The sequence below is a fragment of the Tenrec ecaudatus genome, chromosome 12 (assembly GCF_050624435.1).
Source record: "Tenrec ecaudatus isolate mTenEca1 chromosome 12, mTenEca1.hap1, whole genome shotgun sequence".
Classification (NCBI taxonomy): domain Eukaryota; kingdom Metazoa; phylum Chordata; class Mammalia; order Afrosoricida; family Tenrecidae; genus Tenrec; species Tenrec ecaudatus.
In genome coordinates this window covers 48,880,024-48,907,585 of record NC_134541.1, presented here as the reverse complement: position 1 = coordinate 48,907,585, position 27,562 = coordinate 48,880,024, and the positions used below count along the sequence as shown (strand labels likewise).

The 27,562-nt window shown below is 43.2% G+C and overlaps 1 protein-coding gene and 1 non-coding gene across 3 annotated transcripts in view; both read left to right on the top strand.

Moving 5' to 3' along the window:
• Positions 1 to 9,750: 9,750 nt before the first annotated feature.
• The window catches only part of KIF16B (kinesin family member 16B), a 240,341-nt gene continuing 222,529 nt past the window's right edge, over positions 9,751 to 27,562 (top strand). For both annotated transcript variants that reach the window (XM_075564014.1, XM_075564015.1), the window contains exons 1-3: positions 9,751 to 9,895; positions 19,030 to 19,099; positions 21,327 to 21,440. In XM_075564014.1, coding sequence (XP_075420129.1) covers positions 9,849 to 9,895; positions 19,030 to 19,099; positions 21,327 to 21,440 — 231 coding nt within the window. In that variant the 5' untranslated portion in view covers positions 9,751 to 9,848. The remainder of the gene's footprint in view (positions 9,896 to 19,029; positions 19,100 to 21,326; positions 21,441 to 27,562) is intronic.
• LOC142423510 (U1 spliceosomal RNA) lies at positions 10,588 to 10,751 on the top strand. The gene has a single exon (XR_012779143.1). It is a non-coding gene; the product is annotated as a U1 spliceosomal RNA (small nuclear RNA).

Sequence of the window (27,562 nt, the reverse complement as noted above, 5' to 3'; positions counted from 1 at the left end):
AGTACCATTGGTCCTTGCTTATGTGCTACCTTCTGGAAATGGTGGGATGTTAGCTAGTATTCTCTTCATCTCTGTATTCTTTCCATCTTCTTTTGATGCTTCAACTTTTCAATGTTGCAACTTGAGGCTTGGATTTTTCTTGAGTTCTTTCAGTTTAAGATATACTAGCGTGTTGTTCCCTTTTATTTTTCTAACTCAAAGTCTGCACATTTCATTATAATATTTTACTTGTTCTTCTGGAGTTGTCCTTTGAAATTGTCTATTCAACTTTTTACTTCGTCTTTTTGTGTGTGAAACTTCCATTATTTGCAGTCACTGACTTCATCTTTTCTTCCATTTGCTTTAGCTACTCTGTGATTAAAAGCACATTTCAGCATCTCTTTGTATATCCACACTGATCATTCTTTAAAAAAAAACATTTTATTAGGGGTTCATATAATTCTTATCACAATCCATACATACATCAATTGTGTAAAGCACATCTGCATATGCTTTGCCCTCATCATTTTCAAAGCATTTGCTCTCCACTTAAGCCCTTTGCATCAGGTCCTCTTCTCCCTCCCCTCCCTGCCTCCCCCTCATGAGCCCTTGATAATTTATAAATGATTATTTTGTCATATCTTGCCCTGTCTGACATCTCCCTTCACCCACTTTTCTGTTGTCCGTCCCCCAGGTAGGAGGTCACATGCAGATCCTTGTAATCGGTTCCCTCTTTCCAACCCACTCTCCCAGTATTGCCACTCACACCCCTGGTCCTGAAGGGATCATCCTCCCTGGATTCCCTGTGCCTCCAGCTCCTATCTGCACCAGCGTACATCCTCTGCTTTATCCAGACTTGCAAGGTAGAATTCAGATCATGATAGTTGGGGGGGGGGAGGGAGAAGAGGAAGCATTTAGGAACTGGAGGAAAGCTGTATTCTTCATCGGTGCTACATTGCACCCTGACTGACTCATCTCCTCCCTTAGACTTTCTTTCATCTTTTTACTGACCTATAGCTTTCTTCAAGAATGATGTTCTTGATATCTATTCCCAACTATCGGTTTTTCTATCATTAATATTTAATGTATCAAATTTGTTCTTGAGATATCTTTGAAATTCAGGTATGATAGACCCAACGTTGTATTTTAGCCTTCATGGACTTGTTTTAATTTTCCTCTGCTTCAATTTTAACTTACATATGAGAAATTGATGGTCTGTTTAACACTCAGGTCCTGGCCTAGTTTTAGCTGATGATATTGAGCTTCTCTATTGTCTCTTCCCACAGATAGTCAATTTGAATTCTGTGTATTCCATCTGGAGAAACCCATGTGTATAACTGCCTTTCATGTTGTTGAAAAAGAGTATTCGTTATGAACAAATCATTGCTCTTGCAAAATTCTCTCGCGATCTCTAGCTTCATTTCTATCACCAAGTTCATATTTTTCAACTACTGCTACTTTCTGTTTCCAACATTTACTTCAATAACAAATAATTATCAATGTATCTTGACTGCATGTTTAATCAATTTCAGACTTCAGTTTCTTTATTACTAGCTTTGGTAGTGAATAATAGTTGTATTGGATTCGAATGGAGTAAATTTAAATAATAGTTATATTGACTAGATTTGATGAAGGCAGTTGACATAATCCTATCACAGACTACCTTATACTTTAGGATTACTTTTCAAATGTCTTTTTTGACATTGAATGCCTTGTCATTCCTCCTGATTGTGTTATTCCTGACATAGTAAATCATATGATTTTCTGATTCAAAATGGCCAGTACCATTCCATTTCAGCACACTAATGCCTAGGATATCAATTTTGATGCATTCCACTTAATTTTTTACAACTGTCAATGTTCCTAGTGTAATAGTTAAGGTTTATCATGCCAACCTGGACAATGAATACTTGTGGGTTTAATTGAAGAGCAGAGAGCTAAATAGCTTAGTGAGCCACACCTGTCTTGTCTCTTGTTTTCTGATTGTCAGACCAGTGTGTGGCTGCCTTAGATAGTTCTCTGCCTCAGTTGGCAAGGCTCACTTTCTGCAAGACATCCCCGAGGAGCAGCCACATGGACCTACCCTTATCCAGCCCTGGGTGCTGGAGAAGCCACATGGAGACCTGTGCCAGCGCTGAGATGCTTACAGGCTCACTGATTCAGCTTTCCTCCTGCATTCGGCATCATTGTGTGTGCATTTTGTGAGATTGAGGACTTTTTAGATTGTTGTTGGACATATGTGCTAATGTCCAACTTATGGACTTGGATAGCACTGGGTTGGGAAGCTTTCTTAATGTACACTTACCATTTATATAAAACTCTCTCTTATAAAATATGAGTGTCTATGAATTTTGTTTCCTTAGTCTACCCAGACTAACACATCTAGATTCATATTTCCTTCATTCCAGGTTCTGATCTTTAGTAGTTTTCTGCTGCTGTTTCTTCTTATCTTGTGTTGTGCCCCATCAGCAAATGAAGATTCCAAAGGCTCCCCTCTCACAGGCTTCACTCCATTCACATCACCATGTTTGGCTCTACTTTGAGAAAGCAGTTCATCCTCAGTCACAGTTCATGTTTCTGCTGATGTGAGGGGCCCATCCCCTGGAATGGTCTACATTCATTCATTTGACCTACAGTATCTTATAATGTTTCAACGCTGCACATAATGTTTTCAGAGGTCCTTCCTCTGAAGTGAGCACCAGATTCCTTCTTTGTAGTCTGTTCTTGGTCAGGAAGCTCTGCTGAAACGCGTTCACTTTGGGTGGCCCTGTTAGCATTTGAAATAACAGCGTCATAGCTTCCAGCATCACAGCAACACACAAGCTGACATGGTAACAAACTGACAAGCAGATGGTGGCTGTACAGAGTAGCGTCTAGAAAACCCTATGGAACAGTTTTGCTCTGTAACACATGGGGTCACCAGGAGTTGGAACTGATTTGATAGCATTGGGTGATTGTTTCACTGAAGTCCTTGGTAGTGTGAAAAAAATAAGTGCTAAGTTAGTGATCTTCCAAGTTTTGCTCTTGGAAACCACCCAGAGGCATCTAGGCCTAAAGGCCTGGCAATCTACTTCCCCAAGATTATGGTTCAGCAGCCACTGAAGTTAGTTCTTTGAAAAGCTTGAGGTCCACTGCAACTGTTTTTTTTTTAAATTCTTACTTTGTTCTCAAAAAACCACACTCCCTACCAATCAGTTGATTTTATCTCATAAAGACCCCAAAAGACAAGGTAGAATTGCCTTTGGCCTCCCAAGATTGTAACTCTTTATGGGAGTAGAAAGCCTCATTTTTCTCCTCCCGAGTGGCTGGTGGTTTTGAACTGGGACTTTGTGGTGACTGCCAACCATTACAGTTCCCTTGTCTAAATACTCCCTCTGTTGTGTTTCCCTTTTCACACTGTCTCTGAGCTTGGTCCCTCCAAACAAAAGTGACTCCAACAAAAGCATTTGCATTGGCCTAGCCCTCTGGGAAGACTGCTTTGCCTCATCTGAAAGCCGTTTTAATCCTTTTGGGGCTATAAAAGTGAAAGAGGGGCTAAGCTCCCAGTCCCCAGCCATATGAATGAATCTAAATGAGACCAGCAATGTATAGATTTAGAAAAACAAACTATTCTTCTTTTAAGTTACTGAATTTTGGACCATTGTTACTGTATCAGAGCTGCAGAAGGCTACAGATTACAGTGGGAACCCAAAACCCATCTTTGAATTTCCATATAGATTCAGCAAAGTGAAAAATCTTTGCTCCAAGGAGTGTATTTGGAAGTAGTTTGCTACTGTTTCCCTAACCAGTCTGGGGGATGGGGAGGTGGGGTGTGGGGGGAGTGGGGGGAACAGCCTCACCCTCAAGGACTTGCATTGGTGTATCTTTGTTGGGAATTGTGGTAATAATGTTTCATAGTCATGAGTCATCATACCCTGATTGCCTGGGTTGGAAGGATCTGAGCCAATCTTGTAAGCTTTTCTATCTGAAATAGTGTACATATCCCCATCGAGGTCTCCTTTCCCACTTCTGTAGTCCCACCGAAAACTGTTTAAATGGATCTGCCATCACTCATGATTTTGTAACAATTCAATAGCCTATGGATTTTGTTTTCCATATCCCATTTAAGTGGCCACTTTTTTGTGCATTCTTGGACACATTTATGGCCTCATACTGATGGTCTCATCTAGAAGACTTGTCTTTGGGTTTGCCTTTTTCCTGTTTAATTTTTAATCAATGTGCCTGAATAAATTATATTTGAATTTGGGGTCTTTTTCCTCCTCTAGAACACTATGCAGCAGTACAAAACTGATATGAACCCCCTGGCATCGAGTTGATTTTGACTCATGGTGACCTACAAGACAAATAGACTGCTTTATGAGGGTGCAGATATTTAAGTGAGCAGACAAATTCATTTTTTCTGTGCTGGGGTTAAAGAACCAAAAAAAGCATAAGACCTAAAAAAATAGAAACGGCCAATGAACCTGGAAATGGAAAATTGATTTAATGAGTAAGTTATGTCTGCTCCTAGAAAGCTTAATACAACTGTCCAAAGAGTTGCGTTGGCCATGCAGAGGTGTGAAACCCTTTGACGTTCGGCCAGAAATAAGAACTAAATCCTGGTGGTCATCAATCTTGGAAGTACTCCAGCCCAATCGGCCTCGACTCTCCTAGAGGGGCTGCTCACTTGTCCAAGCAGCTTCCATATAAAGTGGGTCCTGTCCTACCTGGGCTGCATGACTGGAGGAATTAAAGTTCTATGGAGGTGGGGTAGGCAAGCACAGAAAAAGGCCTGAAGTTTTAGCAGCTGGACTGTTGTCCCTACGCTAGCTAAACATCTCTTATATAGAAAAATTAAAACTACTAAAGTGTAATGCAAATCCAAAAAATGTCTAATTAATAAATGATTTTACCTTTTGTTGTTAGGTGCCCTTGAGTTGTCCGTGACTCATAATGAAACACTGCCTGGTCCTATGTCATCCTCATAATCACTATGTTTGAGCCCATTTGTACTGCTACTGTGGCAGTCCATCTTGTTGAGGGTCTTCATATTTTTGGGGAGACTCTCTACTCCATCAATCATAATGCCATTTTCTTTCCTGATAACAGGTATATGAGCACTCTAATCATACATCTTCCACCAGTGGTTTGTTCATTCTTCTAGAAACCCAAGGCATATTAAATATCCTTAGCCAACAGCATACTTCAAATCCATCTAACTTATTCTTTGTCCAATTTTCCAATGCCTATGAAGTAATCAAGAATGCAATGGCTTGGCTCAGGCACATCTTAGTCTTCAAGGTGACATCTTTACATTTTCTAATACTTTATCTTTTTGGTGTGTAGATTTGCTCAAAGACATCTGATGCCTGGGCTGAATGGGTCACCTATTTGCAGACATCTTTTCACTCTACACATGACTAAATCCATGGACTTGTTCCGGATTTGGAGATGGTGCAAGGCTTCCAAGGTGCTGGCTTAAAAAAAAACTAATCTCCGGATTTTCAAACATCCAGTGCATTAAAAACATCATTTCTTTTTTTGGTGCCTCTGAATTGTTAAGGTTTTCAGTGGCTACTTTCTCAGAAGTGGGCGGCCTGTTCCTTCTTTGTAGTGTGTTCTTCATCTGGAACATCCACTGACACCGTTCTTCTTGGGTGACCATGCTAGTAGTACTTGAACTGCTGATGAAAGAGCATCCAGTTTCACAGCAGCCTACAAGCAGCACACACACAAATGAACAGACAAGTTATGTGCTTCAGGATTATGCCCTCTTATCATACTTGTTCAATCTGTATGCTAAGCAGATAAGCTGAGAGGCTGAACTATGTAAAGAAGAACAATTGGCATCAGGATTGGAAGAAGGCTTATTAACAAACAACCTGCTATATGTAGATCACATCACTTTGCTTGCAGAAATTGAAGAGGACTTCAAACGCGTGTTGATCAAGACAAAGTATTGCAGCCTTCAGTATGGATTACAACTCAATGTAAAGAAAAACAAAATCTTCATGACTGGACCATTAGGTAACATCACTAGAAGCAGAGAAGAGGCTGAAGTTGTCAAGGATTTCTTCTTGCTTGTAATCCACAATCCATGCTCTTGGAAGCAGCAGTCGAGAAATCAAATGCCTCATTGCACAGGGTAAATCACAAGACCTCTTTGAAGTGTTGAAGAACAAAAGAAAGCCCACAGGCAGTATGAGGGAAGAGACCCAGCTTGGGGAAGCAGCAGGAGGGCTTGAATGTCTAGAGCCATGATTTTTTAAAAAAACATTTTATTAGAGGCTCATACAACTCTTTTCACAATCCATACATACATCAATTGTGTAAAGCACATCTGTACATTCTTTGCCCTCATCATTTTCAAAGCATTTGCTCTCCACTTAAGCCCTTTGCATCAGGTCCTCTTTATTCCCCCTCCCTCCCCGCTCCCACCTCCCTCTTGAGCCCTTGATAATTTATAAATGATTATTTTGTTATATCTTGCCCTACCGGCGTCTCCCTTCACCCCCTTTTCTGTTGTCCATCCCCCAGGGAGGAGGTCACATGTAGATCCTTGTAATCGGTTCCCTCTTTCCAACCCACTCTCCCTCTACCCTCCCAGTATTGCCCCTCACACCCCTGGTCCTGAAGGTATCATCCTCCCTGGATTCCCTGTGCCTCCAGCTCCTATCTGCACCAGTGTACATCCTCTGTAGAGCGATGATTTCAACAGTCTAGGACTATTTAAGTCTTAAGCCTGTTGACATCTGACCCATAGGCTGATTCAAATCAGCAAATCGTAGACTCTTTTTGTGGATCAATTGCATACTTACCTCCCTGGCCAGACCTGTGCAAGACCCAGCCATGGCCAGGTTAATGATTTGACCTGAGAAATAGGACCAGACATGGGATTGGTCAGGTTAAAACCTGGAGACACAGAAACCCATGCCTGATGAAAGCTTCTAGGTAACTCATTCAGGTCACCACCTGCTACAACAGATGCTTTCCTTCCTTCCCAATAAGCATTGCGCTCTGTTTTCTGATTGTGCTTCCTGAGTCCATGCTTCAGTCGGAGTGGCTGGACACATCAGAGCAGTTGCAACACAAGGATGCTACTTTGAGAACTAGGGTGCTCCTGGCCCAAGCTAACTTCCGCTATTTTCAATATTCTCATATGTATGCAGAAGTTGGACATTGAATAGGAAGACTGAAGAAGAATCGATGCATTTGAATTATGGTGCTGACAAAGGATGTGGAAAGAACCATGAACTGACTGCCGAAACAAAACAAATCTGTCTTGAAGAATACAGCCAGGTTGTTTTCTGGAGGTGAGGATGGGGAGACTTGGCCTCACCTACGTGGGGCATGTTATCAGGAAAGAACAATCCTCAGAAAAGGACATTCAGGTCAGTACAAGCTGGAACTGACTGGATGACTCCTACCAACAACAACAACAACAACAACAACAACAACCGAATCGATGGTTACTGAACACACGGTGAAGTAGTATTGTGCCGCGAACTTCTCTGTACCTTGTTTCTTCACTTGCAAATGCGCTAAGACCAGTCCTGGAGAAGGAGGGAGTGGCACAGTGGCTGTAACAGTGGGCTCAAGCATCAGGATAATTGTGAGGATGGTGCCGGACCTTGTGGCATTTCGTTCAATTGCACATAGGGTCGCTATACGTCAGAACCAACTTGAAGGTACCTAAGAACAACAGGGAATTCAAGCCTCAAGTTGCAATTTTGGAAGATTTTATAGGCAAAATATTAAATGATTCAGGAAGCAATTGGAGAAGATGGAAAGAATCCACAGTCACTGTACCAAAAAGAACTAGTTGACATTCCGCCATTTAAAAAGGTAGCATATGAGCAAGAATCACTGGTGCTGAATGAAGAAGTTCAAACTGCACAGAATGTATCAGCCCAAAACAGGGCTCCAGGAATTGATGGAATGCCCACTGAAATGTTTCAGAAAGCCGAAGAAAGAGTGGAAGCACTCACTTGTTTATGCCAGGACATGTGGAAGATGGCTTCTTTGTCAACTGGCTGGATGGGATCCATATTTGTGCCTATTCCAAAGAAAGGTGACCCAGCAGAATGCCCAAACTATAGATTGAAGGCATTGATTTTGCACACAAATAAACCTTTGCTGAAGATCATCCAGCAGTGGTTGCACCAGTCCATTAACAGGGAAATACCAGAAGTTCTGGCTGGATTCACAAGGGGACATGGAACAAGGGCTATCACTGCTGATGTCAGATGGATCTTTGCTGAAAGAAGAGAAAACCAGAAAGATGTTCACTTGTGTTTCCTTGACTGATACAAAGGCTTTAGACTGTGTGGCCCACACTAAACTATGGATAACTCAGAGGAGGGTGGGAAATTCCAGAGCACTTCATTGTACTAATTCGGATCACGAGGCAGTTGTTCAAACAGAACAAAGGAATACTGCATGGTTTCAAATCAGGAAAGGTGTGCAACAGAGTTGTACCCTCTCAGCATACCTACTGGATCTGTATGCTGAGCAAATCCTCAGAGAAGCTAGATTATATGAAGAAGGATGTGGCATCAGGATTGGAGGAAAGCTTATTAATATTAACAACTTGCAGTATGCAGATCACACAACCTCGCTTGCTGAAAGTGAGGAAGGCTGGAAGCAAGTGCCGATGAAGATCAAGGATCGAAGCCTTCGGTCTGGATTACAACTCAATGCAAGGAACACCAAAGTCCTCACAAGGGAACCATAGGTAACATGCTGATAAATGCAGAAAAAGGTTGACATTGTCAAGAATTTTGTCTTACTTGGATTCACCATCAATGCTCATGGAAGCAGTGGTCAAGAACTCAAACGATATGTTTCATTAGGCGAATCTGCTGCACAAGACCCCCTCAGAGTATTGAAAAGCAAGGAGGTTACATTTTGGATTGAAGTACGCCTCACCCAAGCTGTGGGATTCTCCATTGCACCATATACACGCGGGACATTAAATGAAGAGGACCGATGTAGGGTCAATGCGTTTGAACTGTGGTGCTGGAGAAGAATATTGGAAGTACTACGGACTGCTAAAGGACACACCGATCTGTCTTGGAAGAAGTAAGGGCAGAGTGCTCGTTCAGGCAAGGCTTCATCTGACATACTTTGGACATGTTGTCAGGAGAGACCAGTCCGTGGAGAAGGACATCATGTTTGGTAAAGTGGAGGAGTAGGGAAAGCGAGGAAGGCCCTCAACTAGATGGAATGACACTGGGGCCGCATCAATGGGTTCAGGCACAGGAGCAATTGTCAGGCTGGCAGAAGACCATGCAGTGCTTCCTTCTGTTGGACATCCAGTCGCTATGGGTGGGACCTGCCTCCAGGTCACCTAACCACCACCCATCTATGGGGCGGGGCTAAGGCGGGGGAGGGGTGGCTAAAGCCTCTTATGTCCTGGGAAACTATTTTGGGTCAATTCGATTCCTAGGACTGTGTTCTTCTTAGCTCTGGTCCTAAATCGCTGCAGCTCACCCCCACTCCACGCCGCCACCTCCAGGTTTTCAGGGAACAGGGAAAGGTTCCAGCCTTCCGGAGACCCGCTGGGGGCGCCTTAGGGCGGCCGTGGCGCACCGCGGCGCAGCCCCAGGAGCCCGGCCCCGCCCGCCCCGCCCGCCCCGCCCCGGCTGCCCCGCCCCGGCTGCCGGCAAACCCGGGAGCACGGATCGGGCGGGCTGGAGCCGCGCGGCGCTGGGCATGCTCAGTGACCTAGCTCCTGGGCCAAGGCCTTGGGACTCCGGGTCCGGAAGCCCAGTGAGGGCCCGCGGCGGGGCGGGAAGTGGGAGGGAGCAGCGGGAGGAGCTGTGGGAGTCGCTGGCGAGCGCTGGGCGCCAGACCTGTGGGAGGCCGCGGGGGCCGGGCCAGGATGAGCCATGGCATCCATCAAGGTGGCCGTGCGAGTCCGGCCCATGAATCGCAGGTGAGTGGGGCCACTCGCGCTTTCCTTTCACCGCACCCTCACCTGGAGGGACCTCCAGCGCTGAGCCAAGGCCAGCCTGAACTTGAGCGGTGGCCCTGGCCTACCCGGCCCCGGCTGTGGCCTCTGGGGCCTGGGGGACTTGTGAGTTTCTGGTCTTGGCATGTTTCTCTAGAGCGGCAGTCAGGGGAAAGTGTTCCCGAAGCCGCCACGCAGAAGATCCCCACAAACTCTTCCCTTGACATTTCGTGGGGAGGCTTGCAAACAGCCTGTTAGGCAGCATCAAGGGGCCACCCCCTGCCGAGGTGAAATCCTTTCAGGCAGGAGTGCAGGGTCCTTCTTGGGGCAGGAAACTTTCAGGCAGAGCCCATGCTTGTTTCAACTGAGAAGCTTTCTTACTATTAACTGTACCTTCTTTAACCCCTGATGAGGGATTTATAGTTTCTAGTCAGGAGATGTTCGTCACTTCAGGTGAAAGGGTTGATGGGAAAACTTCCACAAAGTTTGGACTCCCAGACAAAAACCGTCACTTGCGCACACATGTTTGAAATATTTAGAGAGCAGAAGGGCTGTAAGCACACTTGGAAATTAATCTTTTCCCAGAGTAATGCTTTCCAGAATGATTTGACTCCATGGTCACTGGAGAATAGTCTGTTCTTTTGCTATGGAAATGTTACTTTAAAAAAATTGGCGTCATACTTACCTGGCAGGGGAGATACCATGATCACGAAGGTGGTTTTCCCAGGGCGAGGCTTATCCATTGCACTCCGGATGTGCTGACCCCTGCGATTTCCCCAAATGTGGGAAACTCGACTGCATAATTTGTGGTAGTGGGGGACTGCGTTCGCGCTCTCCCCTGGGGAAAAAAAAATTGGCGTCACTGAAGAATGCATTAGCTCTAAGGTCATGGCATGTATCTTCTGAGTTGATAATTGCAATTCACACAAGCACTTTTGCTTTTATTGGCTTCTCAGAGGAGTTGCTGGACTTTTCAATTACCACATGGCCTTCCAACTTCTGTCACTTTGCTCTCTGCGTGGCATTGGTGGTTCTGATAGTTGATTGGAACGTCAGAAGAACAAAACCAAAAGACTGTCAGAATTAAACAGCTTATTAACTCATCTGTTGTTTGCTTGTTTACTTTCTAAACTGGCCAGTTGTTCACGTTCTAACTCCTTGTGCCCGTATGTTTAATAGAATGAAACTTTGTTTAGCCCTCTACCATCTTCATGATTTGTGATATGTTCGAGCCCATTGTTAGGGTTGTTGTTTCAATCCATTATTGGTAAGTAAACACTAAATCAAACCCATTGCCATAGAGGGGATTCCTACTCACAGTGGACTATGAGTATAGGCCAACGCTATAAACCTCCTCTGTCACCCGCACAGCCACTGATGAAATCCTGCAGTCATTATTCTGGCTAGTAATATTTGGAAACCAGCGCTTCTAGAACTCAATGCTTTTGTGATTTTTCAAGTTATTTCTAAAGCTGTTCAGGGAAGTTGTTTTGGCTTTTTTGTAAATCCCATGAGAATATGTATATTCATCCATACACTCAACCAGAACCCAAAGTCATTTACATTGTTAAAAAATTTTTTTAAATAGTGGATTTATATGTATTCTTTTCCTTATTACCAAATAGTGGGTTTAAATGTATTTTTTCCCTTATAGTATGAGCATGTTCTGGGAAATTGTATTGACTCACATTAGAGAGCACGAGTCCAGTACCTACCATTGTTCTGGGTGTTATTTCCAGGACCAGGTGCAGGAAGCCTTGTCTGTGCCTTCAACGAACACACTGTCTGGTGAGGGATGTGACCCACAAAATACAAGGCCAGCTGTGAGCAGTCCTTGCTGTTTTAGCCCAGACATATGTATAGATTGATAGGATGGTGTTTGCGCTATCAACAGGAAACTGGTGGAACCAGGTTAGTGCAAGAGGTAAGGCAGGCTAATTCTGGTTCAAAAATGGAAATAGGAAGGTGGACAGATGGCTGCTTGTTTACCTGCAAGCCTTTAAGACCCCAGATGCTATATCTTTTGATAGCCAGCCACCATCAGCTTTCTTCACCACATTTGCTTATGCACACATTTGTCATCAGCGATTGTGTCAGGAAGTGTGCATCATGAAATGCCAATTTAATAGAATAAAGTGTTCTTGCATTAAGTACTTGAGTGGAAGTCCAATGTCCCTCTGCTGCCTTAATACTAAACTTATAAATATATGCACTAGATTTATTTCCCCAACATTCTATATAAATATATTTACATATGTACATGCCTGTATTTAGACCTTTATAAATACCCTTTGCCTCCGAGTTCTTTTCTCTATTTCGTTTTCCTTTCCTCTTGTCCCACTATCATGCTCAGCCTTCATTTGGGTTACAGTAATTTCTCTCCGTTACATTGCCCTTGCTGAATCCCTACCAGGCCACTCACACCTTACCTGCCACGGATTTTTGATCACTTGTTGTTTCCTTGTCCCTGGGTTGGTCAACACCACCTCCTTTCCCCACCTCCCCCTCTCCTATGTCCCCTCCCCAACCATCCTTCCTGTTATTTTCTCCTCCAGACTGTTTATCCAGGCTGTCTTACCTAGATAGAGCTGCAGAGATAATAACATGCACCAAAAAACAAGACAAAGTAACAAAAGCGAACACAATGATGACAACAAAAAAGAAACCCAATGACCCCAAAAAGAATAAATTAGTAAAAAAAAAATTAACAAAATTTTAAAAAGAAAGAAAAACCTGTAACTAGATCAAGGTCTGATTTTTGACCTCTACTTGTGTCCTCCAGTCAAGTCCGATGGGGTGCCAAGTTCTGGCCCCAAAGTCTATTCTTTGCACTCCCTTGGGAGCTCACTGCTCTGCCCCCTCCCCGCAGTTGCTCTACAGGATGCCTTTAGTGTTTTGCCTTGGTGTCTCTGGGTCAGTCCCAGTCAATCCAACATTGAGCTTCCAGTGTTGTCCCCTTAGGGCCATGCGTCAGTGAGGGACATTGTGCCTCATAGTGGGATCAGCCATATGTCCACTCTGTGCATTGGCTGTTCAGAGTGGGCATATTGTCCTCTAGGCCTGGTGGACCAGGATGTGCTCCAGTCTCTCATCCTCCCCATTCATTTGCTCCCATGCGCTCTGATCAGACATGTCCCTCTCCCCTAGCTGCAGCTTCAGTGCCTTCCTCTAAATTCTTCTGGGGTAAGGGGCAGTTGTCCACATAGCTGATATGGGGCCGAGCCCTCAGTCCCCTCCACTGGCTCCCCTCTCCTTGCAGGCTTGCTGCATTAGCAACCCGGAACACTGGATTTAAGTCTGGTGCCTCTTTCCCTGTGGAGACACAAGCAATACCCTCCCCTTGGGTGGGTCTTTATTCCTTTTAACAGTTTGAATTTTTTGTTTATTTTTGCATTGTTTTATAATTAATAATTTAAAGTTTAGTTGCCATTTTTGATGCATTATTTTAAACTTTTAATTTAATTTTATATATTTTTTGAGTGTTGGTATGCAAGAGTGTATTATGATGCATAAACCTAAGTGTTTTAAGGACTTTAAAACTTCTTCTATGCTATTATATAACTATCTTATCTGTTTACTATGTATCAATCTTTGCTACTATGTATCTGTTTATTACTACCTACTATTATTTAATATTTTAAAATAAATCTTTCCATTTCACCCTTCCTCTCTCTTCCCTTTCCCCCACCCTGCTGTCACTGTAACCATCAAATTCAGCTGTTTTTGCACGGATAAATTTTTTCTTGATAAATTTTCTTTTTATACTAGTAGTCTCAGACAGTATTTGTCTTTGTGAGATGGCTAAATTTGCACATGCCATGATATATTCGACAGCTTCGTCATTATTCTTCAGGGATCCATTGTTTTACACTGTGTGTACACATCAAAGTTGATTTACCTTTTCCTGACGGACGAGCTGGTGTGAATAGTGCTGTGATAAACACGGGCAGGCATGTACCTTCTCATATTTCCCTTCTGCTATCTTTAGGGTGTATACTGAGCAGAGAGATTGCTGCGTCCTATGGTGCTTCTTTTCCTACTTCTTGGAGAAAGTGCCCCATACTAGTTTCCACAGAGGTTGTTTAGATTTATAGTCTCACCAGCTGTGTAAGAGGGCTCCAATCTTTTCACACCCTCTCCGGCATTTATTACTTTCTGTTTTATTGAACTGTGCTCTCAGTGCTAGTGTAAGGTGGGATACCATCGTTGTTTTGATTTTCATTTCTCAAAAGGCTATTCATTGGGAATACTTGTTGGCTGTCTGGATGTTGTCTTCCATGTGTTGTCTCTTTGTATCTTTTGCTCCTTTTGCAATTGAATTACTTGTCTTTTATTTGTTGTGGTGTTACAGTGTTCTGTAATAGAGTTTAGGATTAGATTAGTCTTTTATCCCGTATATCATTACCAAATTTTTCCTGGTCTTTGGTCTCGTTTTCACTCTTCTGATGAAGCCTTTCCCGCAGACAGATGTGTTTTTGGAGGTTAGGTGAGTGGAGACAGCCCAACTCATCACTGTGCCGGCCCGGCCCCCGGTGTCAATGTTTTCACCAAAGGCGTGTTTCATAGTTTGCTTATGCCTTGTAGGAGGGGCTTTTAAGTTAGTCTTACCTTTATATTGATGATCTTTATAGTTCTGGGGTTTACATTTAGTTCTTTCATGTATCTTGAGTTCTTTTTTGTATATGGTGTGAAGTAGGCGTCCTGTTTCATTTTTCTGAATCATTTCTGGGTTGGTGAACTCACAACCTCACCCTCTTAATTAACAGCTGAGTGTGTTAACTGTTTGTACCAACCCGAGACGCCAAAGAAATTCATTGGCTGTCCAAAGATCAGTTAGTAAGAGATTTACAATCTGAACCTGATCCTGGGACTTGGAATCTCCCAGCCCCGCGGAATCAAATTCTGGGCACATTAGATCTGGGAAGGTGCCTGGAGGCTTTGGTCACATGTTTGGCCCCTGTCTCTCTTTGGATTTTCCACAGGTTGGTTCCTATTTCTGTATGTTTGTTTTCTGCATTGAGTTATAGGAGCAGCTTCTATTACGGGGTGGGCCACAGGCTGACTCTCTAAAGTACTTATGCGGGGAAGCAGAAACACAGGCAGGTGAGGACAGTCATTCACAGCCTTCTCAGCTGATCCTGTCCCCAGTCCAAGAGAACCTGCCTGGTTACCAGGGGTTTCAAAGATTCCCAGGAACTTCGTCTTTCCACCCAAATGGAGGCCTCCCGGGCTGGGAGCCCCTGCTGGATTTCTTGGCTGAATATTCACTGGTGCGGCATGCCCAGGAGTGGCCAGTGTGATCTCTTGTGATGGATTGTTCCCAGGTAGTGGCCAAGGGAAAATATGCCTGAGTTTGGGGTGCTGCTCCCTCCTCCTGTTTGCTCCTTTGCTTCTCTGTGCGTCACAACTGCACTCAGAAAGCCCTGGGGAGGAGTGGCAGGCTCCAGGGCTAACAGTCTGGTTTCACAGCCAGTGTGCATAGAGACAGTCAGGGCTCATAGCGACAGACAGAGAACAGTTTTTCATAGACTGCGTTAGGCCAAGAGGCAAATATAGACACTTAGGAAAACAGTGTAACTCAGTATCATAGAACTTTCTGGTAAATGCTCCCCTTGCTTCCGGTATAAAAAGTAGGAGTGTTGCATTGGTCAATGATTGGGTCTCCTTTGTTGGCCCTACTTTATTTCACTTACCATGTTAACCAAGTCAGTTCTCACCTTAATTTGGCCTTCTTTTCCCAGGTCAGTTGAATCATTTACCCACCCCTGAATGCTGCTCTGTGGCTCACATGGGATGATTGTGGACCCTGAAACAGGAGAAGTTAAGACTGTAGCCTCTGTAACCCTCACAGGGCCTTGTAAAGGGAAGGTATATGCCTTTGTCCATGACCTACTCTTGCCTCTCACAACTGTCACTGTCTTTAATATGTGAGGAAGCATTGAGAGCTTGCTACAGAGGTATGTGTGTTTAGCTCAGTCAGCATGTAGTTACAATTTTGTTGGCCATTAGTTGCTGTCAAGTAGATGCCAACTGATGTTGACCTTATGTAGACCATTTACCTGTTCAGCGCCATCTTCTGCATTTTGATACATGTGAGTTAGTTATTGTGCCCGTTGTGCCCACCTATTTCATGTCCGTTTCCCTTGTTCTTCATGTTCCTCTACCCAACAGGATATCCTTTGTTCTGTCTGTGTGTGTTTGTTTTTGACTTTTAATAAAGTTATTAGCTCTCAGTTCAGGAAACTAGAAGTATGAATTCATGGTGCCAGCTCTGGGAGGAAGCTTTCTCTTTTGGCTACAATTTAGGAGGAAGACTTTGTATCTTTGCAGCATCTGTAAGCTTGGAGTTCCTTGAGCATCCCCACCTAAGACTCCCACGACTCTATTAAATAAATGTGGTGTAAAGGGCAGCAGTCTGGTTTCTGTTCACAGGGTGAATGTTTTTATTCTCCATTGAGTGCAATGCCAGCCATTTGCTTCCCATATATAGCATTTATTATATTGAGGAATTTCCCTTCTAGCCATGTTTTATTAGATTTTTTATTCAAAGATGGAGTTTGAATTTTATTGAATGCCTTCTCTGCCTTGATAAACATAACCGTATGATTCTTTTATTTATATAGTGGATTGCGTGGGTTGATTTTCTAATATTAAACCATCCTTGCATACCTGGCATGAATACCGATTGTCCACCCACTTGAGTTGTTTTTGCTGCCTCTGAATATCTAAGCAGGGCCAGAGTCTTAAAGTGAATCCCCTGACTGTGAGCTGACAAGCAGGCTATTCTCTCCAAACCCAGAGCCATGGATACTTGAAGCTCACCTCCCATGCTAATTTTCCACAGTGCACGTTCACCTAATCTTTGCCCTCTGCAGGATAAACTTGTCCCCCAAGTGTGTTGAACAAGGGTTGCCATGGGGGACCTGATGGAGTCCCAAGACTCAGACAGGCCTTGAGAATAAGCCTCCAGCTGATTTAAATAATTTCTCTTTGATAAGAATCTTGTGTGTGGACTGTGTCTTTCTCAACCTTAGGGTTTGGGGAAGCTAATGAGTTTTTCTTCTCAAGTTCAGTCAGGTTTACACCCCTCCAGTCCTAGCATGGCACTGCCGTCCCCCAGTATGTTGTGGGAGAAGTGCCACTCTCCTGTGCTGTTGGTCTCAGTGCCAGTGCTGAAGAGTATGTGGGAAGGATGCAACAAATCATCTGTGAAATTCTTATTGAACTCCAGATACAGTTTATGCTAACGTTTCCTGTTCAGATACAAGACTGCAGTGCTTTCCCTTAACCTCATCAACTTGAAGTGCATACCTCTTTTCGACTACTGCAAAAAGCTTGGTTCTCACTGGCACCAACATAATTATTCATCATCCCACAATCCGCATAAAAATCTCAGAGTAACGAGACTTTACCACCCAAATTAAGTGACTAAAAGTTGTTTAAGCTTTCTTTGTAGTTCTTTTTCTCCCTAGGAAATAACCCGCTTCATCATACAGTCAAGTTCCTGCATATGGTCCCTGGAAACAATTTCAAGAGCAGTTGTTCACTCTATTCAATTAGATTTACTTCAACTTTCATGGAAAGTGTTTGACTATAATTCAAACAGTTATCTGCATAACAAAGGATATTTATAGAAATCCAGTTTCCATCCCTTTCCCTTGACTTTCTTCCTTCTCTATGGGTGGTTGTTTTAAGTCCTCCTGTGTAGAGAGAGACAGCACCCCCGCGTATTTGCAAGACTGTGACCTTTCAGAAGTAGATGGGCATGTCTGCCTGCTTCTGGGCTACCGCTGGATATCTTCCGCGGATCAGTGACTAGCGAGCGCTTAACTGTTTGTGCCACCTAAGCACCTTCTTTATAGGTAGCCGTTTAGAAGAGGATAGTACAATTTCCCTTTTCACTTTCAAATGTAAGTTGTATGTGTCATAAGCGTCCATCACTTTGAAATAGCATCACAGTGACTGGGTTTGGGTTAAATTCTTAAGAGACCAGGGGATCAACGTTTTTACTTTATGGATAGGCCCAACCCAATAGTAAGTTGCTTTGGCTAATTGAAACAATTATGATAACCCTTAGCGACCTATGAATCAGGGGTCCACTCTACAGCAGTGTTGTTGTTTTTTTAAAGTATTATTTTAATCCCCAAAGAGTGACAGTCTTAGGGATCATGGAGGCAATTCTTCCTCATTTCTCTGCATCCTGATGGACTCCAGCGCAGTAAGTGGGTGGGTAGTAATACAAGTGTACACGCTTTCTACTCTTCTCTTACATTCTCTATAATGTAAATATAGAATAGGTTTTTATCATCAATCCATAACAACGGGTAGAAGGCTTTCTTGTTCCCTTTTCAACTGCATAACATGCCATTGTGTGGCTGTGTGGCCACTTGTTATGGAAGACTGCACTGCCTGAGGATTTGGCTTACTTCTCCTTCCGCTGCTTTCGGGCACTTGTTTCTTGCTGTGAGTTGGAATAGACTTGCTGGCAGAGAGCTTGGCTTGGTTTTTCTTTTCTTTTTTAATAATTGTTAAAAAAAAAGAGAGTGGGATGAGGGCACAACTGTGATCAGTTCAATTTCCCCCTTTCCTGCGGGGAGTGATAAAGCATCTTTCTTTTCATAAGGAGCTGGGTAGGACTTCTTTTTCCATGAGTCAGGTCCTCCATGGTTTCTGTCAGTTATACTCCTCTTAGCATACAGTTGGAAATTCTGCTAGGCAGTTTTTGACAATGCATTATTTTTCAGTGATATTTTTTATTTTTATAGCTCCCAAACTCGCTGCCGTTAGGTTGACCCATAGTGACCCTATCGTACCGGGTAGAACTGCCCCTGTGAGTTTCTAAACTTGTTATGGGAGTAGAAAACCCCGTCTTTCTCCCTTGCAGAGGCCAGTGGCTTTGAACTACTGACCTTACTCACAGTTAGCAACCCAGCCCATTGTCATTTGGACACCAGGATTCCTTTTTCTGTCTATGGTGGTGTCTGTTTTCTATGCCTTCATGTTTATCAGAATTTAGGAATGTTAGTAGGTATCTTTTTTTAGGTACCTCTTAAAAGTAAACAATATTTTAAAATAATTTTTCTCTCCCCCTAACAAATAATGGATTATTTCTGTTGCAGGGAGAAGGACTTGGAAGCCAAGTTCATTATTCAAATGGAGAAAGGCAAAACAACAATCACAAATTTAAAGGCAAGTAATAACCTGGTCTTACTTCAGTTCCGTGATGGCTCTTGTGTGATTTACTGTTGCAGTGACTTATAAGTAAATAATTCATCTCTTCCTTTTTCATTTCAGTTAGCAAACTCAGCTTTTGATGTGGGCCTGGTCCAGAGTGGGAGGGTGGATCCATGGTCTCTCCTGTTCTTGGTTTCCTTTCCTTTGGAAGCCGCACACAACCTCCAGCGCTGGTGGGCCAGCTTCGAGTTTAGTCTAAGCCCAGCCATCCTTATTTTCTGACCAAGTGATGGAGTCATAGCCTAGATATTGACTATTCTGTGAGTGATTAAGATGCTTTGGCCCCAGATTTATTTTTGTTTTTAATTTAAATCATCATGATTCATAAATTTTGCAAAAGGATCCACTCTTATTCCCAGTTTAGTGAATGAACATAGAAATACTAAATTTTCTTATATGACAAGTGCTTCCATCTACAGTTAAACTGTCCCATTTGTTTATTTGCTTAGCACATGTGTTAACGACTTTGAATAATTTTCAGTTAGGTAGGAAACAAGGACGTCGAATGTATTATAAAAAACAATAAGGAATGAGTTCAGGTCCACTCGTCTTTGATATTTGTCATGATATGTTTGGACTTTGACACCTGCTGTTTTACAAAGTACTGCTCAAGCTCCTGCAGATTTCTGAGAAGTAGATCTGTTAATTCATGACTCTAGAGGCTGGACACTTTGATGTTTAATGACAGGAGTGGGGCAATAGAAATCTGCCACTTGGACAGTGTTCTGTTTGTCCTGAATCATTCCCCACTCCCCTCATTCCTTTACACCGTTCCAGCCCTCGCTGCCCTTACTGAGCTTTCCCTCCTTTCACCTTTGGTATCTTCTCAGGCTTCTACTCGTCAATACTTGTCCATTGACCGCTGTTAGTTATTGTACCATTACTCCGTGCATCTTTGTGTATCACCAGTGCTTTGATAAAGGTTTAATTGTTAAAACACTTCATTGTTCCTCTAGTCATCATGAGCACAGATATCCCATATTTTTGACAACAGTAAAATGCCTTGTATATTACTAGATTGTACACATTAATGACATATGTCTGGTGTTAACAAATGCCGAGAAAGTACACTGGCTGTGATAGGTACGGTTATCTGTCAACTTAACTGGGTCACAATTCTCAGTGGTTTACCAGTTAAGTAATGATGTGATTTGACAGTGACGTAACAATATAGCCATCCTTCATTTGTGATTGAATGTGTTCATCCTACATTTTCATATAATGCCAATTGTTCACAAAGTCTTGGTTTTGAAACCTAGCCACATCTGAGTGAAGAGAACCCTGGCTTTGGATTAGCCTCCTTTCTGTGTATTTTGGAGTCTCTTTCTCTTGATTACCCCTTGTTTTTTTTTAAATTTTTGCCTGTCCTTCTCTCATTTGAGTTACTAGAACAAATGCCCAGACTTTGAGCATTTTAATGATATGTGGGAACTTATCAGTGCTTGCATTGTTTCACAAAATAAATCTTGTCAAGTACTGAAAAAAAATAATAATTTTGAGAAATGTTCTTTATAAAACATTAATCATGTTGGAAAATACAGTGGTCATTGGAGTTATTCATCATGTGTCCATGGAACTGAGGATTTGGCGGCTTATGAAGCTTTTAAAATATGATTCTGGGTTCACTTTAAGTACGTAGTAGGTGGGAAAGAGCCACAAAAGTATCTCTGCAGCAAACTCACAGTGTGTGACACGTCCCAGTAGAACTGAGATGCCTTCTGGCTAACACACCGCCTGTGACCTGATGTTTTCAGTGGGGCAGTGAGTTCCACAGCTCCAGCCATACCGTTATTTATGAGAATAGTACTTTCTGAAGTTGTGTAGAACCCCATTGCAGTGATCAGGTGGAAGGAAGTCAGACACATCGAAACTAGAAGAAATAGAATGTGGTTGAAGTACTGGGTTTATCTAAAATGATCGTGACCAAAAGGTCTCAAAAAGTAGCCATGGGTCATAGCACAGCCTGTATCACTGGGTTTGCTTCTCTGAAGTTTAGTTTCATTTTCTATTTTAGGAAGTTTATGTGGAGGGCTTAAATGATGTTTGAAGTATAAGTATGAAGAGGTTGTCGTTATGTATTTTTATGAGGAACCATTTCCCCTCCTGACTGGTTTACCTGTAAATGGACGGTTTTCTCTCCATTATTGTTATACTCTGATGACCATTGTGATCATCTCTCTAGATACCGGAAGGAGGGACTGGAGACTCGGGAAGGGAACGGACCAAAACCTTCACCTATGATTTTTCCTTTTACTCCGCTGATTCAAAAAGTGATGATTATATTTCCCAAGAAATGGTAGGACATTTTCAAAATCTTTATTTTGAACTTATTTTTATGTAGCGGGAAACATGTCTGCCCTTAAACTGAGTTATCTTGCTAATTTTTTCCTGTAGTTATTGCCTGTTACTTAGTGCATTGGTTATTGCTCTGGGTGATGCATTTTAGACTTTCAGAGAACTCAGACACCCCAGAGTTGTTGTTTTTACCTTCTAAGCATGCCGATAGTGTGAGCATAATTTTCACTTGGTTTAAAATTTGGGCATGGCTACTGTTTGAGTAAGGAAGACTGAAGAAGAATGGGTGCATTTGAGTTATGGTGCCGGCCAGGAATATTGAAAGTACCCGGCACTGCCAGGAGAACAAACAAATTTGTGTCGGAAGAAGCACCTCCAGAATGCCCCTTAGCAACAAAGATGGTCAGACTTGGTCTCACGTACTTTGGACATGGTCTTAGCAGAGACCAGTTCCTGGAAAGGACATCATACTTGGTAGAGGGGCACTGACAGAGAAGGTCCTTGACAAGATGGACTGACATAGCAGTTGGTGGGTATGAACCTCTAAACTGAAGGTTAGCAACTCAGTGGCTAAGCTACAACGTCACGACGGAGGTCAACCTAAATCCCAGTCCGATTCTCCTCGTTTGTTGGTGTTATGCGGTGATAGTTCATGTCACCGGGCTTCCTCCCTGGGAAGTAATGGCAAGTCCTTCTTGACTGGTTTGTTACCACAAGAAAGGGGCCACACACATAAGATTGAAAGAAGAGACAGTGCATCAGGACAGGAAGCGGAGTTGGCTTCAATCATGAAGCGGGTCCCCGTGCGATTTGAGGAAGTACCTGGTCTGGGGCATTACATCAGGTCTTATGGAGATCGGGTGATGGGATCCTATTGCCTCGCTTCAAGTGCCTATCCTGCAGAAATTCTCACTGGAAACATTGCAACCTGATTGGTCCTTGTACTGGTTGGTCTCATCATCCGGCGTGTGTACTTCAGTATCACATGAGGTGGTGTTAATCTATAGGTTATCTGGACATGAGCTCCGGAATGGATACTGGAATGGGTCATTCAGACCTCTCGTTGTCCTTAACATGACTGATGGAATGGATCAGATGAAATGATTTGGGATAGGTCATTCAGATGTCAGTCGTAGTTCATCCAAGCCTCGAGTTGACCCTGATAGTGGAGTCCCCAAAATGTCTCCCAACCTAGAATTAAGCTGAAAAATTTAAAGGAAACCTGCCTTTTTGGTTTTTGTGGTCTGACATACAGATGTTACATGGCAGATAATAAGAGATGCAAAGGCAGGGGTCCATTGAGATAATGACGTTGACATTGCATGTGAGAAGGGTAACTATTTGAGCAGGTGGATCTGTTATCAGGAGCACTTGTACTGGGGGTGGAATACTAGCTCCATTGCTGTGACCCTCTTGGCATATTAACAACTTCCGTGTGGCTTGGGAAGATGCACTGCTTCCAGTTTGTAGGTGTTAAAATGGAGTTGACAATTCCTGTCCTGCCTCCCAGGGTGGGGTATATGCTTTGACATTGTAAGAAGTTGAACATGAAGAGTATAACATTATTGTCTGGTTATTTGTGATTGAAATGTATTCATGGACCAGCAGCAGCAGCATTGTCTGGGAGCTCGTTAGAAATACAGACACTCCGGATCTCTTCTAGAACCCCCCCCCCCCCCAATCAGAATTTGTAGTGTAACAAGATCCCCAGGCGACATGCATGCACCTTAATAGATGAAAAGCCCTATGTCATTGGTTTAGAACAGGTGTTTGGAAGAGATTGGCTTCCTGAGACAGCATCCACGCTGGCATTAAGAAAGACAGTAATGTCGAGGAGGTGTTCAAAGCAGATGGGAACCCTGGTGGTGGTGTGGTTATTCATTCCTTAAGTTCACCACTTTAAAACCACCAGCTGCTCCGAGAGAGAAAAATGGTGCTTTTTCCTCCCCTTAGGAGGTCCAATCTCAGGAGCTCACAGGCACAGTTCTGTGTTGTTCTACGGGGTCGCTATGGGTCAGCACTGACTTGATGGCAGTGATGCGTGAGGCCAGGATCAGGCATTCATAGGAGGGGCGATGGGGATGGAAGCGGTGAAGAGACGCAAGTTCCTGGAGGTGGTGTTTAAACAAACCTGGGAGAATGAAGATTAACCAGTGTTGCCTGGGTTCCCATGGGTGTCAGGACATCTGGTTGTTGGTCATTTTAGTAACTTTCTCAAGTTCACACATCTATAAAGTAGCAGATCTGATGTATACAGATCTGAGACAGTCCGGGACAGTTTTAAGGATATGTGGGAAATTATCTGCTTTAATAATGAGAGATGGAGAGGGCAGCCCCATTGGGGAGTGACTAGTGAGTGAGTAAATGAAGCTGCCCTTGGCTTGAGGTGACTAGTTTGTTAAAATTGACAGGCAGAAGTCTTCTAAGGAGTACAATGTCATAGATAATGGAATCCAGGTTTTGGTTTCCATAGCAATAGGGATAAAGTTGTTGATACGAGGCTGTCTCATTAAGGAAAACCTAGTCACTGTAGCAGTCTTAGGGGGTCTTCAGCAGAGGGTGGCTGAAGAATCAGGAAGCTTTCCCCTTCGAAGTTACCTGATGAGCAGCTGAATCGCTCCCCTGTTGCAGCTGAGTATGGGGCCTTTTGAGGCAGAGGGTTGAGCTGAACAACAGCCTGGGGACGGAAAGTGAAGAGTGTGGTGCGCGGCCGGGCCGGCCTGCTGGAGATAGGCCATACACGTTTGCTGACAGGATGAACCCATTTTCAGAAGGGGGTTCTTTAGGGGAAGAGGTGACATTTCAAGTTCTAGAAGAGGCAGGGCGAGGGAAGCAGAAACAGATTGAGCTATTCTGGGAGTAAGAAAGAAATGCCTAGAAATAAAAAACGATTTTTTAGTCTGTGTGCAGCTTGCAACTGACGAAAATGACTGCGGCTTTAGCATTGCTTCTTCGTTAATGTGTGGCCTCTCCTCTAAGATGTGTTGGGGTCTTTGAGCCCAGTTTTACACAAATGAGGAGATTGTTTAAGTTTTAAAAAAATCACAAAATGAGAAAAGCCCTGAGCGATGTTAGTGAACACTGACTTCTAGGAGAACTGCACGTTAATAACACACACCTATATGCACAACAATAACTATTTTTCAAGACTCAGTTGCAGTCATTAAGGGAGATCAGATGAGACTTTCTGCTTTGCGAAGACTTACCATCTCCAAACCCACAGGGGCCTCTATGCCCTGTTCGGCAGAACGCTGTAAGTTGGAAATGACAGTGGGGTCTTACCACCAGTAAAGGGAAAATAATCTTCCCTTATTCCTAAATTCCGTATATCTTGATCAAAAGCTTTAATTTAGAATTGTGACTACATTTTGGAGTAAGAACACATTTAAGAGCAGGAAATGAGCTGTTAGCAGACGTTATGAACAACGGGAGGTGCAAGTTCTCAGCATCATCCTGGTCTTTTTGTTGATCATTTGAATGTAAAAGAATCTTAGGAAAATAGATCATGCTTATCATTATAGATCAAGTCAAGATTCCCTTAATGTTAAACAAATACAAAATTGATGATCATTTATACTCCTTATTTATTTATTTTTAATTTTTGGAATTTTTAAAATTAAAAAATCTTTATATTCTTCTTTTTACATTACTTTTAAAATTCAGGAAGAGGAAACGATCAATTAAAATCCACACTCAGATAAGTTAGACTGTAAAATGAGGTCTCCTTTTTGAGAATCGTTATAGAAAACCACCATAAAGAGGCTTTGATCTCGTACAACTAGAGCCACTGGACGCCCGAATCTCCTCGTTGACGAGCTTGAGGGGCATTTCGGCAGGGCCTCCTGCGGGTCGTTCTCCTCAAAAGAGGCCTCGGCAACACTGAGGATGCTCGGGAAGCTCACTGTAAAGTCCATGCTCAGACAGCAGCAAGGTGGACAACCTTGCCCGGTGAGGGAGCCCAGCGGCGTGTTATGCTGATGAGGGGAACAGTTCATGAATCCCAGAGCAGGCCTACCCTCTTTCCTCGGCTTGGTAGTTTGTGCATCAATGAGTCCTTTGTGGTAACCATCCCATGACCTAGCTTGTCTTCCGGTTAAGAACCCTGCAGGTGTGAGCAGTGTCCTGTTGGTTTGGGGTCTGGCACCCTCCTGCCCTGGGTGGGTAGAAGTCACGACTGGGCCAGGCCTGGGGATCCAAGCCTCCAGCCCTGCATGTGTTGGCATGTTTTACAGTCATATCTACCAGCACTAGCCTCTCTGAGACCCTTCGTCTGTCAGAAAAGTCTGAATGATTGTAGGCGATCAAGTAATAATAAAATGATACGTGTGATTTTAACCTCAGGGAAGAATTTCAGCTTGAAAGCCTGAAGTGATATTTTCATGACTTTGTTTTAGCCTCCGAGAAAACAGAACATTCTTCTTTTAATCTTTAAAAAGGTTTATGGAAAGTTTTCCTTTCCATCCAGCAGCACTTCATGAAATGGTAGAAATTATATTTACTTTTTTGTTTCTTTAATCCCAAAGACTTGGGAAAGTAGAGTTTTTCTTCATGTTTCATCGGCAGTGATGAGAATGAACCTCCAACTAGAGGCCTGGGGGCCTTTCCTGGCGTCTAGGGAAGGGCCTTCCAGGTAGCCTTGGGGCCTGGGTATTGATTTATAAGGTGTGTGAAGGAAAACCTACTGATCAAGGTTAGAAGGCATAAGCTTTGGGATCAGAAAGACTTGATTTAAGTTCTAATTCTGATTCTTACTATTGTTCCTTGTTCCTTCACTTTTTTCCTTCAATTTTCTCATCTGAAAAATGGGTTTTAAATTCTACTTACCTTAGAACCTTCTAATGCGGATTCATCAATTAATCGACCACCCACACAATCTTAGCTTGTTATATTGTGGTGGCTTGTGACATGGGAAGCTGCGCCAATGGTATTTAAATGCCAACAGGGTCACCCAGCTGGGTAGGTTTCAGTGACACGTTCAGCCTAATAAGAAGCCCTGGTGGCATAGTGGTTTGAAACCACCAGTTACTCTGAGAGAAAGACAGGTTCTCCACTCCCGGTAAGTTTCCTTCTTGGGACTCACAGCGCCAGTTCTACCATGTCCTGTAGTGTTGCGGTGAGTCAGCATTGACTCGGCAGTGAGTTTAATTTCTTTTTCCCTTTTTCTTCAGATTAGTATAGATTAGGAAGAATGGTCTGGTGATCTATGAGGCTAAGACAAAACATAATTTTGCACAATCATAGGATCCTTCGTTGAAGAAAACTATCAAAGTGTGAGACTCTGCATCTTGACATATCAGTGTTTGGACATTGCATCTAGACCAGTGTTTTCCACATTGTGTGCCACCTCTCCCTGCCCCTTGCTGGGCGTTATAATGATCCAGGTGAGCTGTACAAGTGGACATGATTCCTGTAGCCTGGAATATGAGCTATAGTACAAAAGTTTTTAATTGCCAGGGGGGCACCGAATGATTTTTTTTTTCTTCCTGAAAAGGAGGTGGTATGCTAAGTAAGCTTAGGGACATCCTATTTAGGCCCCTTCACTTCAGAAAGCGTTTTTCCTGTTTCTCTCATCCGTCACTAGATAATACCATACTCTTTGACTTGTGCCATGCTTTGGCCTTCGTGCGAGACCAGATTGTGTTCGTTTGAAGCGTTCTGTGAACTTTGGGAGCAAACAGAAGTCTGAAGGAGCATGATTAGGGCTGCGCCATGGATCAGGCAGTTTCCCAATGAAACGTTCATAGGACGGACCACTTTGCTACCCTTGAAGAATGAGCATGTGCATTGTTATGACTGAAAATACATTATTTCCAGAACTGTTTTCTGACTCTACAGTTTTCTGTTTTATTAAATGGGGTTTTCATACTTTTATATATTTCCCAGATGACTCGAATGTACAGCAGTTAGTGCTGTAGTCTGCAGGATAATTGCAGTTGATTTTCTGTGAAGGCTGTGGGAGTTGAGAAGTTTTACTTAGTCCCTTTCCCAACTGGGTATAACCAGGATGTAATCAACTTACCTCCTTTCCATGAAGTGCGACTATTTTCCTTTCTGCTCCTCAGAGTGTCTGTATTAGGCCAGGTTGGGTAGAGAAACAAACCCAGAGATACTCGTATGTAAGGG